This window comes from Coptis chinensis, chromosome 1 (genome assembly GCF_015680905.1).
Source record: "Coptis chinensis isolate HL-2020 chromosome 1, ASM1568090v1, whole genome shotgun sequence".
In the NCBI taxonomy this organism is placed as follows: Eukaryota; Viridiplantae; Streptophyta; class Magnoliopsida; order Ranunculales; family Ranunculaceae; genus Coptis; species Coptis chinensis.
The window spans coordinates 25,377,790-25,390,358 of record NC_141456.1 but is presented as its reverse complement, the minus strand read 5'-3'; the positions used below and the strand labels follow the sequence as shown (position 1 = coordinate 25,390,358).

Genomic DNA, 12,569 nt, shown 5'->3' with positions numbered 1-12,569 from the left:
ACCTTGGTTTAAGACATCCCCAACAACACCCTTTTTAAGCAAATTGATTATACATGTTCGTAAAAACTAAATATCAAATTATTCGTTAAACCTGATACCATTTTATCTCTGTCCATAAAAATGTTTTAGAAAAATCTTGGTTTGAAACCAAGAAAGAAAGTTAAAAGGTACCAAATTATATCGTCACACATTTTGTTTTGGATGCACCTATCCATGAGGGTAGCCATATACTTGCAAAATAAATTGTTGAAACCAATCAGACCTTTACATCGCTGTTTGCACATTGCAATTTTATGAAGAAATTGCTTTGTAGCATCTTTCCAATCCAATTGATAGCTGGTTCGATTCATTGTCGTATCTCTGCAAACGCTTTTTGGTTCATACGTACTTTTAGTTTCTATGTAGTAGCACTGAAAACAATTTTGATCATTATATTTGGTATGACCCACGCAGCCTGCTTTCCACATGAGTTGGTATGTAAGCAGTAGGTGCCATGAGTTGATTTACGGGAAATGACATGCATATATAAGACTCCTAATAATTGTACTTTTGCAAGTGTAAAGAACGCGTTTCTCACGCACACTCGAATTCGACCGTTCAAATACCTCGCTCACGTGCACGTTTCAATATACTTGGAGTGAGGGTTTCATTCCAAACCAAATGGCTAGAACTCTAGTTAAAAACCAAACGGAAATTTCTCTAAGAGGAACTTATGTGAGCAGGATTTTACAAATATTATTTAAACCTATTTTCCTAGGTGACTTAATATGCAAGTTACTAAAAATGTGAATCTAATAAAGAAATCTAATGGTTGGTAAATGAAATAACAAAAAGACATAAACCTCTAATTTAGATATAAAGATTTTATTGGAGTACATGTAAAGACATAAAAAAGTTTTTTGTTAACAACTTAGATATAAAACAAATTACATTACTAAAAACCTTACATGGAAACTTTTAAACTCTATAACAAAACTAAACTACGGAGCAAAAGTTGTGTCTTGCTACTGAAGACATCTTTTTATAGCAAATGAGAGTGCTCTTTTTCCTTTCCTTCACATGAATACCAACTGTCCATTTAATTACCACTCAATACTTTTTATCATTTGATAACTTAATTGCCACCTAATGAAGATTTTATGCACCTAATGATTTGTGCCCACCAAATAAGACTTTGTGCCAAAGTTATGCACAAAAGTCTTTCATGCAAATTGACACGTGTGTTGAAGCTTGAGGTGTGAGCTTGGTCACCAATTCCTGTGTGTCCGCATAGTGGATCCCTCATGCTTCGACCAGTGGCGGGTCCAAAAGTTGACTTGTTATAAAGTCTCGCCTATGTGCAGAGCTCATCGCACTGATCATTCTGATGGTTCATTTTCCGCCATTGGAGTCCAGGTTCAGAAGATATGGGCTTCTAGAGTTTGAAGCTTTTCAACACGTTCATCCTGTACTCACTTGAATTTGTCCTTTTTGCTTCTTTGGGCTTTAGTTGGGCCTTACGTGGGCTAAATTGGAAACTTCAGGTAGACACCCTATTCTGTGCTTAAATACAAGCTTTTATACTCATTTTCACGTTGATTGCTCAAACCTGCAAAAGCACGAAAATACGATTATTTCATGATTATTAAATACATAATTAACCAAAATGCTAAGTCTCTACGGGGTTTTATATTACAGTTTTGGGTGCTTATCAACTCCGATAAGCTCACTTGAGTGTGCGCGTGAAATAAGTAATAACATCGATCTGATCCCCTGCTACCAATAGAGATCGTTTTTTGGGAGTTATTTCACGAAAAAGAAAAACAAGCACAAGTATTGTGTCAAGAGTGCTGACTGACACAGGCATTCACTAGTATATATATATTGATCGGATAAAGGGATCCATATACAACACTTTTTATACAACAGTTTATACAACACCCTTTTTTAAGTTGATCTAAGAGCTAATACTTTGTGGATATGATCTTATCACTATATAGATCATATCCACAAAATTTTAGTTCATTTCGAAATCTCTATCCCTTTCAAAAGTATATTTGAAAATATGATTTTTTTTAACGGCCGGGATTTGAAATTTTGCAACCCTCTTTTGGCATATTTAGAAATTTCCAAACTAGTCCATTTTTTGTAGGGATGTTCTCTATGGTGAGAATGTGAGATCCACAAAAAATCAAATCTTAAATGAATTTGTAGAGTGAGATATAGACCATTGTATAAATTGCTGTATAAAAAGTGTTATATATATATCAACATTGATGTTTTCTGCCTTTTTCATAACACTTTAGAGCATCATCAACGCACTGCTTAAAACCATTTCTAATGTGACAGGTAGCATTGTTTTTGGCAATTTGGGCCACCAACGAGCTGCTAAAATCTTGTTTCTATCTTAACAATTGTTAAATTCACAACCAAAATAGTGACAATTTTAGCAACGGGTCAGACGAGACAAGTTTTCCCGCCGCACTTGCAAATGGGACGGGTCAAGTTTTACCATTCAAACTTGTTTCTATTTTTTTTTAATAAAAAATTGAAACGTCTGGATTTTGTACCGTTGGGAGCCAAAATAAATTGGCGCCAAGGAAATGGAGGGAATAATGGACATGACAAGTTTACCCTGTAAAAAAAAAAGGGGACAAGACAAGTATTCCAGCCCAAAATAGAAACCAAAAATTTAGAAAAAAAAAATGCATTGGTACATAACATGATTTTAACAATTTTTGCTGACTCAAAAAGCTGACGTGTCACAATTTTTTTTTAGCAGCACGTTGATGATGCTCTTAGTGTAACTTCTATGCATCTTGTACGGCTTTTGGCTTTTGTACTTTTAATTGGATCTTTTATGATCTGGATACAGGAAAAGTTGGTGAAAATGGGTCGGGTTCTGGTTATTCTTTTAAGCAATTTCATTGGTTGAATTGGAGCTTCTTATTTTACCACAATATCAACTATTAACTGTTATATGGAATATGGATATTTGGAAAATAAGAATTTGTGTGTGATTACAAGAAATCTCTATTTGTTGTCTTCCTTACATTTTGGATGGTATGATACAAGGAATTGGATTTATTATGGTACTTGGACATGTGCATATAAGTTTGATTTACCTCACTTGTTGCTTCTCCAAGTAACATATGGAGGAGTGGAAGATTAGAGTTAGTCGAAGCGTCAAGCCTCAAGAATTCGGGAAACCCCAAATGCCTTACATATACGAAACTATGTGTAAGGGACATCCTATCAAACACGTGATGTGCACACAGTCCACACGTACACAACGACTCCACCAACTCGACTCCAAGAACATGAGCACTCGCTCACTCAGCATCAAAGATCAGAACAACATCAATAACTCGTCACTTGACTTCATCTAGTGACATCATCACCTATTACTCTCATCATTGCTAGCATTAGCATTAGGCCTCCACCCGCCGTAATACCCAAATCATTACAACTATTTACCATCATTACATTGTTCTTACCATCATTACGCCCTATGCCAGCTCAAACAACCTAACACTTAGAGCTACTACACACGTGTTTATATTAACTGCACATCTGTTCATACCACCACATGTGTCCTATCATATGTACACCCTCAATGCCTATAAAAATCACTTTCAGAACTACGTTGGCTTGATTCCAACACACTTGATTCTAGTCTCACTACATAGTGCTAGATACGTAAGCATCTTCTTACTTATGAAGAGCAACTATTTTCACCAACCAAAACCATCCATTTCTTCATCCGAAGTTAGAGCTAAGTCTTAAATCATTAGTGTAATGTTTTATTAATCATGTAGAATAAAATTAGACATTTACACTATGAATCAAGCAAATGAGACTATCAAAGAAATTCAAAAACAAGAAAGCAAAGTACATGCCTTTCTAGTTATTATTGATGAAATTTGGGCTAACATTCTTCATAGTCCCCTCCATTCAGCATGGTACTTCTTGAATCTAACTATTTTATTTTATTATTTATTTTTTGTCAGCAATCCAACTCTTTTTTACTCTAGTGATTTCTGTGCAGATGAAGAGGTGGCAAATGGATACCAACCATTAGTGCATACCAACCATTCTTTGGCATTTTTTACCTTAGTAAAGTTAGTATATATTTGCTGAAGCTTTGCTAGCATGCCAGCAACGATTAAAAGTTAAACGTGTGGATTATCTAATACTTAAGATTGTGTTAAAGACGTTTTGAAATTTCACTTTGTTGGAAATTTTGAAGGGTAAATTCTTGAATCAGATGTTGACTTAAAGAGTAGGACAAAATAACCCGTTGAATGTGTCAAAGAAGATTTATTCCACTTTCAGACGTGGCCTCCACTTGATGATAGTATGAAATACCCCTAATACCCTTCCACAATATTTATATATGAAGACATTGTATCTCATATGTACGACATTATGTAGTATTGTAACATTCGTATTTGGATAACCTGAAAATACACATTTAACTGAACTAAATATGATCATAGTAAGACATTGTAGCTCACTTGTACGACATGATATGCGTGGTGATGTTAAATTCGTATTTGGATAACCTGAAAATATAATACACGCTTAATATGGTTTTCGTCCCTATTGCACGTACTACTGCTTCAGGTCTCTTTCCAATAATTCAGTACTCATCAAATGTTCTCATCTCTACATGACTTTTCCACCAAAAGTTGGCTTTCATTCTCAAATAATTCGTATTTAGATAACCTGAAAATACACGTTTAACTGAACTAAATATGATCATAGTAAGACATTGTATCTCACATGTACGACATTATGTCGTGCTGTTAAATACACGTTTAACTGAACTAAATATAATCATAGTAAGACATTGTATCTCACTTGTACGACATTATGTGCATGGTGCTGTTAAATTCGTCTCATTCTAGCTATTTGAGGGCTCCTTTTCCTTAGCCTTTTTAATATTCATTATTGTTGTAGAAATTTATTCTGAAAATGAACATAGAAACAACATAACAAGGAATTAAGACATTATATTGAATAATAGTATATAGGTGGAGGAATAGCTCACCGAAGCACATAGTACTTGTCATCACGCCAAACACAAACATTAAATGACAAATAATCTACAAATCAAGTTCATAGTAACCAATCTCATCTAGATTACGATTTTTAGTAACCAATCTCATCAACTTCACATAATTGTTAGTGGGTTACGATTTTTTAATTGGCAAAATACATCTTGAATGAGATAGCTAAGTAAAGGAGAAGCCAATATCTTGAAATCTATCTTGCAGGCTACAATCTCCTATTAGTTCAAACTATTGTATAATGGTCACTACCATCACTTTAGCGATGGAAATAAGTAGCCTGTTTTTGGAAGATGATACCAACGTTTTCCTATGACAACATATACATTTTTTTTAATGGTATGACAACATATGTAGAACCTTCTTAGTGGGTTAGAAGAAAACACAAGCCTTAATTTGGAAAGTGTTAAACTAGGATAGACAGAGAAAGCGATGAGAAAGAGGGTTCTTGAGAGAAAATAAGGAGAGAGAGGACGAAGGGTATAAATGTAACTGTGTTTTTGTCAAAACTACTTTTTGTGTAGGGACCACGTCCAAAATGGGATTAAAACATCTCTACCACTTTCAACGGGCAAGAATGGAATGATACATTATTCAACGTCCGATCCAGCAATTCACCGAATTTGGAATTACGACATTGAGTCTACTCAAATCAAAAGCAACAAATTGTGCTCATTGAGTCTACTCAATGTGATGCACATTGAAGAAACACTCATTTCATATTTCATATTTGTAAACTCTGAGCTTTTTTCTATTTTCTCGTGCTTCAAGCCCAATTGCATCTCGGGATTGGTCCAATTGTTGGGTTGGGCCTTTACTATTGGGCCTGTAGGCTTGATCCAGCCCAAATACATACATTAAATTGGGCTTCGTTCATAAATCCCAAAACTTTTCCAAGAACACAGCGGCAAGAAAGAAACAAAAAAAAAAAAAAAAAAAAATGGCGAAAGCTGGAAAAAAGTACCTTACTCGAACTCTAAAATCATATACAGATGGTATTCAAGAGACTATTCAGGTAAAGCCTATTTCTTAACTTATTCTTTTCAAAATTTTATTTTGACTCTTCTTTTTGTTAGAAAGTATGTTTTTTTCCCCCACTTTGGGTGTTGTTGTTTCTTAATATGTTATTGTTATGTTTTTTTTTTGTTACTGTAGTTGTTTCAAGAAGCACCTGCTTCTACACTTGAGAAAGTACCATGGGAACAAGTGGTTGCAATGGCAGACCAAGTATCAAAACAGGCTACAATAGGTATTATTCTCTACCTATTTTGTGTGTGTGTGTGTAGAAGTAATTTTGTTCTGTTCTTGTTTTAATTGATGGTATGATGGTTGCATGTGGATTAAGTAATTAAGTGTGGCTTCTTTACTGTTTTAGTTGAGAAAATTATTTGTGGGTGCGGGTTCTGCGAATGTAAGCATAGAGAAATGTGGTAGGATGTTGGGGAAGGTCTATGAGGGAAGTGCGCTACTTTGCTTATAAAGGAACGTACATGTTGACTTTTAGCATCAGACTGTGTAGTCCCACACACCACCACAATGTGCCCTCAAAGTTCCGTTGAATTGGTCATTAATTGTAGCTATTTCTTCATGGCTTTAAAGTATTCAATGGTCTTGGGCTGCTAACAAGTATCCCCATGTGTTGCTCCCAGTATAGCCTTCTCTCAGGTAAGAAAATATCCTAGCAATAAGAAACGGTGTTATCCTGCTCTTTCCAGGACTAGTGTTCATCTTATGGAAATACCCTGGCACAACTTAGGGCCATCTCGTGTTACTACTCAAGATTACATTATTGGATAGCGAAAAACTCGGGGACACTCCTTATTTTATCTCATTACTTTTTTATCTTATATTTTTAGCATAAAATTTAGTTTGTTTTAGCATATAAATTGAGTGGGGACTTGATTTTAAAAGTATGTTAGGGAAAATCAACATAGTTATATCTCAAGTTGATTTCCCAATTGTTATTGAGCTTAGCTTTGTACGTGGCATACATCACAATCATGCTGATGAAAAGGAAAATATAGGTAATTTCTAATGGTTCGTCTTCTCCCTGTTTTATGATCACTTCCCATCTTAATCACATATTGATTTTGGTCTTTTTAGACAACTGAGTTAGCCAGGAAAGTTACTATGTATACATGTTCTACTGGAATCAAGTCATTACTCATGGTTGTTTTCTATGCAGCTGGGTTGCTATGGAAAGAGGCAATGACAGAATTGCAAGCTCTGGAAGAAAACATGAGTGTTTACTTCAAAATGCTTCAGGGGCTCCTCCTCCTTTCTCATGGGACTAAAGTTGGTGCTGGACCTACTCTTTCTTCCTGTATCCATGCATCTGCAAAGAAAGTTGTTGAGTGCAGTTTAACATTTTTGAGAGAGGCAGTCTTATCGTATGGTAATATTCTCCTTCTTCGCATGTCTTTTCAACAACATCTGATTTGTATAAATATCAGGAGATATAATGGATAGAACTGCATCTTGGTCTTTCGTTCTTCTTCTCCTTTTCTTGGGTGCTTAATTGCTTTAGCTTTTCTATAGGATTGCTAGTTGGTAAAAGTTTATTGCTGTTATTTTTTTTAGATGAATGCACTTGTTGTTGTTTGCAAATTGAAAGTGTGAGACTTGTTTGTAGGAATGCAATGATTGAACTTTTAAAAGTTGATGTGCAGGTTCTCGCAGTTTGACTCATATCCCGCCGCTAGCTGGCACTGTGTGGGAGGCCTGTGAGTCCCTGAAAAAGACTTCCACCACAAACTACACAGCCATTGGGCGAGGCATAACACAGGCAGCAGTATCTGTGAAGGATGTAGTGCGTGAGCTGAAGCCAGGTAACAATGATCCAGTAGATGATGCTCTTGATAGGGCTGCTGCTGAAACTTCCCATGAGTCCCACAGTAATCACAGTTCAAGTGAAGATGACCTTGGTGATGATTTGAACGAAGAACAAGAGGTGAAGGCACCAATGAGAATCTTCGTTGGAGGATTAGGAGAGAAAGTAACGGAGGCTGATTTACAAAAGACGTTCTCGTCTCTAGGGACAGTTAAATCCATTGAGTTTGTTAAAACCAGCGGCCGTAGTTTTGCTTATGTGGATTTCCAACCTTCCTCGGATAAGTCCCTCAACAAACTCTTCAGCGCGGTCAGTATATATATATTTTCCTTACCCCCTCTTTTTCATTTCATTTATTTACTTGTACATATCATTGCATTTAAGTTGATACTGTGTTGTGTTGTTGGACTTGATAATATGACAGTATAACGGATGTGTATGGAAAGGAGGGAGATTGAGACTCGAGAAGGCTAAGGAGCATTATCTAGTTCGCCTGAGGCGAGAGTGGGAAGAAGATGTTGAAGTTGCTCAGGACAACATTGACATTCCAGAAAAGCCAAAGCTCTTGACCCAAGATAAGACACAACTTAAGATATTCTTTCCCAGGTTACACAAGGTAATTCTTATATCATGGGTCATTTTTGACAGATTATATTAAGATACTGAAATTGAAATTTTTTATGCAGCTTAAATCAGTGCCTTACAGTGGAACTGGCAAGCACAAATATAGTTTCCGGCGCGTTGAGGTTCCTTCTCTCCCAATTCATTTCTGTGACTGTGAGGAGCATTGTGGTGCTTCTGAAATAGCAAAGGTGAAGCAAATATCTGCTAATGAAGAGCAAACTGAGATAATGAAGGAGGAAGAGCTGAATATGATGAGATCTGTGATGGACAAGATATTTAATAGAGAAGTTAAACCGAGTTCAGAGGGTCGCAGGGTCGAAGTGCCCACTGAGGAGGAGAGTCCAAAACACTCAATAGATGATCTTCCGAGTGAAAGTGAAGCAGATGAGGACAATGACGGTGACAGCATTGTGATTAACATAGTGAGAGGAGGGAAGACCAAACTGGGTTCTGTGGAAAAGGGGAGACTGGAAAATGTGGATCAGGTATGTTATTTTATGCCTATTGGTAAAGCTCCCTATATTTTTTATTTTTTATTTAAGGATTTCTATCGGGTCACCAAATCTAACAAGAGCTATACATTTGTTTCTTCCAGGAATCAGGATTTGGGAAGCTCCAACCATCTAATGTTGCTCCATACCATAATAAGATCAAAGCTCACAAGGAAGTTAGTGGTAATCCGTCAGACACAATTACAAAGAAACCTCGGCTACTTCTATCTGATGAAAGTAACATAAATGAGTTCACATCTACTATGCACAAAAGGAAAGAGTGCCCAGAGACCAACCTGGAGGCATCAAAGAGTCCAGTTGAGGCTCAACCTAAGCAAACAGGAAATAGTCAACAATTAACTACCGGTCATTCGTGGAAACAGAAGTCATGCTGGAGGGAGCTGGTTGGTGAGACTGCCAAGAGTTCATTCAGCATCTCCCACATCTTGCCAAAGTCTACGGATTTTGAATCTGCAAGCTCCACTGAAATGAAAAGGCATAAATCAATGAAAAAGGTGAGATTTGAATCCACTTGCTCCTCTGAACCTGTAGGACATTTGAAGGATGAAAGTCTACCAGACAGTAGAGATGGTGCCTCCATTATGGTACAATCTGGAAGCCTATCCAAAGAATCAAAGATACCTAATGAAGCCCAACCTACGGAACTACTAGCTAATGCACCTAAGCAAGAATCAAAAGCCCCTGAAGAAGCTCAACCTGCTGAAGTACTAGCTAATGCCCCTGTAACAACTGGTGGTCATTTATGGAGTCAGAAGTCCTCGTGGAAGGAACTGGTTGGTGAGATGGGCAATAGTTCTTTCAGCATCTCAAACATAGTGCCAGACATTGCTTCTAAAAGACAAAATGCACAAAATCACTTCAGTACAGGCATTGCAGGCGCCTTTCACAACAAACGAGAGAACTCAACGAAGCAGGTTACAAGTGAAGTTCCTGTAAACGAGTCCAACAATGTTGGGAAGCATACCATCCTGCATGACAAGCTTTCTAGCCCCTCTGCCAAGGAAGAAAAGACGTCAGCTAGTTTGGATGGCGAGAGTGACAAAGTGGAAATGAATTCAGAAAATAGTAAAATAGACAACACTGCGCGTAGCAAATCCATGGGGAGTAATGCGTCAAATAATAAAGCTCCTATGAAGATCGTCATTAGCGGAGTCTGCCCTTTCATGAGGAGCAATGATTCAGAGAAGGAATGGATAAAGACAAGAGCAGCCCTAAGCGGTGCCCTTAAAAAGAAAAGTAAAGAGAAGTAGGAATTCCTGCAAGAGCTTCATAGGCATTACTGCTCAATCTATGGAAAATTGTTGTTCACTCTCCTGGAGTTGAAAGACAGAATGGAACACAACCGGTTCATTGCTCTTCTGTTCTTATAAAGATATTAAACTTATTCAATACTTAATGAGATGGGGAACCAGAAACATTTTTCTTTATTTATTTGATATGGAAATGAATTGTGCACTCAATCAAATGGGACCAGCTCGATGCATCTTATGGACATCTTTGATGCATCCACATGGTTACTGTACATCAAGATCTTTCAGTGACCGTATCTTTGCTTTAGACCTATAATGATTGAACTTTTAAAAGTTGATGTGCAGGTTCTCGCAGTTTGACTCATATCCCGCCGCTAGCTGGCACTGTGTGGGAGGCCTGTGAATCCCTGAAGAAGACTCCCACCACAAACTACACAGCCATTGGGCGAGGCATAACACAGGCAGCAGTATCTGTGAAGGATGTAGTGCGTGAGCTGAAGGATCTGAAGCCAGGTAACAATGATCCCGTAGATGATGCTCTTGATAGGGATGCTGCTGCTGAAACTTCCCATGAGTCCCACAGTAATCACAGTTCAAGCGAAGATGACCTTGGTGATGACTTGTCAGCAGAAGAGATGATAATTGCCCAATCTGCTGTCAGCTTTGTATCTGACATACTTGTCATCATCAAGGAACTTCTGCGTTTCATTACGCGTTTGCTGAAGTGTCCGGACCACATGGAAAGCTGCCAGTCTGTTAATTCATTGGAGAGATTATTGGGGCTTTCTCAATGTATTGTAGCAGAGGTGGACAACCTTGGGGCATGCCTTTATCCTCCACAAGAACTTACTAGCATAAAGGTGGCATCTGATAATATATCCAGTGCTGTGAATGGAATGAAGGCAGAGGCCCTCAGCCTTGAAGTCTCTTTAGAACATTTCTCTCATGCGTGTGAAGATTTTGGCAAATCGCTAAGAAAACTGCAGTCTGAGTTGGGTTCCCCCGATGCCACTGAATTGGTTCCTGGTATGCAGAACCTTACGGTGAGCATGTAAAGAACTGCTAATCTTATGCAGCATATATACCATTCGGCTCTAGTTTTAGTTAATTTGGAGTTTCTTTACCAAATGATCTATGTTTTTGTACGTTAATCAAGAAATGACCTACACATCTGTATGACTGTATCACTGGTTACGGTTACCCACAGAAGGATAGAATCACAGTAGAGAAAAGTGGTGATGTATCTACCCAAAAAATTGTTACTACTTGAGCAATATCCCGTGGGAGATCGCTCAGCTTTATTTTGAAACTGGTTTCCACAATTTGCTGAAACTCGATTGTTTATGCAAATGAATTGCTTCTTTGTGACTGATAGATTTCTTAATATAGTGTAAATATTGCTTGAACTGAGTAGCAGTTGGTACTTGTTCCTTCTTCTCCTGTATCAAGATAATATTTTAGAGGTTGTTTTCACATTCCTTATTTCGAATTGTTTTCTTATACCCTCTGGGAATGGAAAACGATGGAAACATGATAAATAGACCGTCAAATTCAGGAGTTGAAAGTGGGGCATATGGCCACCTTGAAATTGTTTAGTCCAGTGTAGTCAAGGCGCACGCCTAGGCGCGCTTAAAGCGCAAGGCGCACTTTTAGTGCCTCGCCTTGACCAAGGCGCGAGAGGTAATATAAGGCGTGCGCTTTTTGCGTTTTTTTGCGCTTTTTGTCAAGGCGCGCGCCTTATCAATTTTTACAATTTTTTCGTTTTTTTTTACAATTTTTGCTATACGTGACACATTTACACTCGATCCAATTGTTGTATGATATAAGAAATTGTACAAATTTAGTAAGTTTCATTGTGGAGTACACTTTAAACTTAATTTTGACTAGTTTATGTTAAGTTGTATGGATTGAGAGAAAACACAAAGATAGATTAAATTTTAAATGAAGTTTTACGGGATTCTAAAATTGAATCAATGGTTCTATTTTATGAAAAACTCATTTGACTCAATTCTATCGGTTCATTATTTTAGTTTATTGAAGTTGAGCTAAATTGTATTGAGAGATCTGAGAGTTTTATTTTGCTCTTTACTTATTGCTTAAGATTTTTCTTTTAAATGACTACAATGGTTTTATGTTTACAATCACATAAAATTAATTTTAAAATTTGGCTAAGCAAATCAGTAATAATTCATGTCATATTTAATATTTATTTTATTTTTTATTTGATATATCTATTTTTTTATTACTACTACTCACTTTTCGATCGGTATGAACGCATTTTGCCTTAGTTAGCCATGCCATA

At 37.1% G+C, this 12,569-nt stretch overlaps 2 protein-coding genes across 2 annotated transcripts; both read left to right on the top strand.

The window, feature by feature from the left end:
* Window positions 1–5,921: 5,921 nt before the first annotated feature.
* Window positions 5,922–10,509, top strand: LOC147523134 (uncharacterized). The gene is made up of 7 exons (XM_086597224.1): window positions 5,922–6,066; window positions 6,207–6,300; window positions 7,237–7,446; window positions 7,721–8,190; window positions 8,306–8,497; window positions 8,568–8,990; window positions 9,101–10,509. Exons 1-7 carry the CDS (start codon window positions 5,992–5,994, stop codon window positions 10,265–10,267), a joined length of 2,631 nt encoding a protein of 876 aa, XP_086453350.1. The 5' UTR covers window positions 5,922–5,991; the 3' UTR covers window positions 10,268–10,509.
* Window positions 10,461–11,537, top strand: LOC147523133 (uncharacterized). Its single transcript, XM_086569667.1, has 3 exons — window positions 10,461–10,530; window positions 10,613–11,310; window positions 11,475–11,537. The coding sequence occupies exons 1-3, from the start codon at window positions 10,461–10,463 to the stop codon at window positions 11,535–11,537; spliced, it is 831 nt and encodes a 276-aa protein (XP_086425793.1).
* The last annotated feature ends 1,032 nt before the right edge of the window (window positions 11,538–12,569 follow it).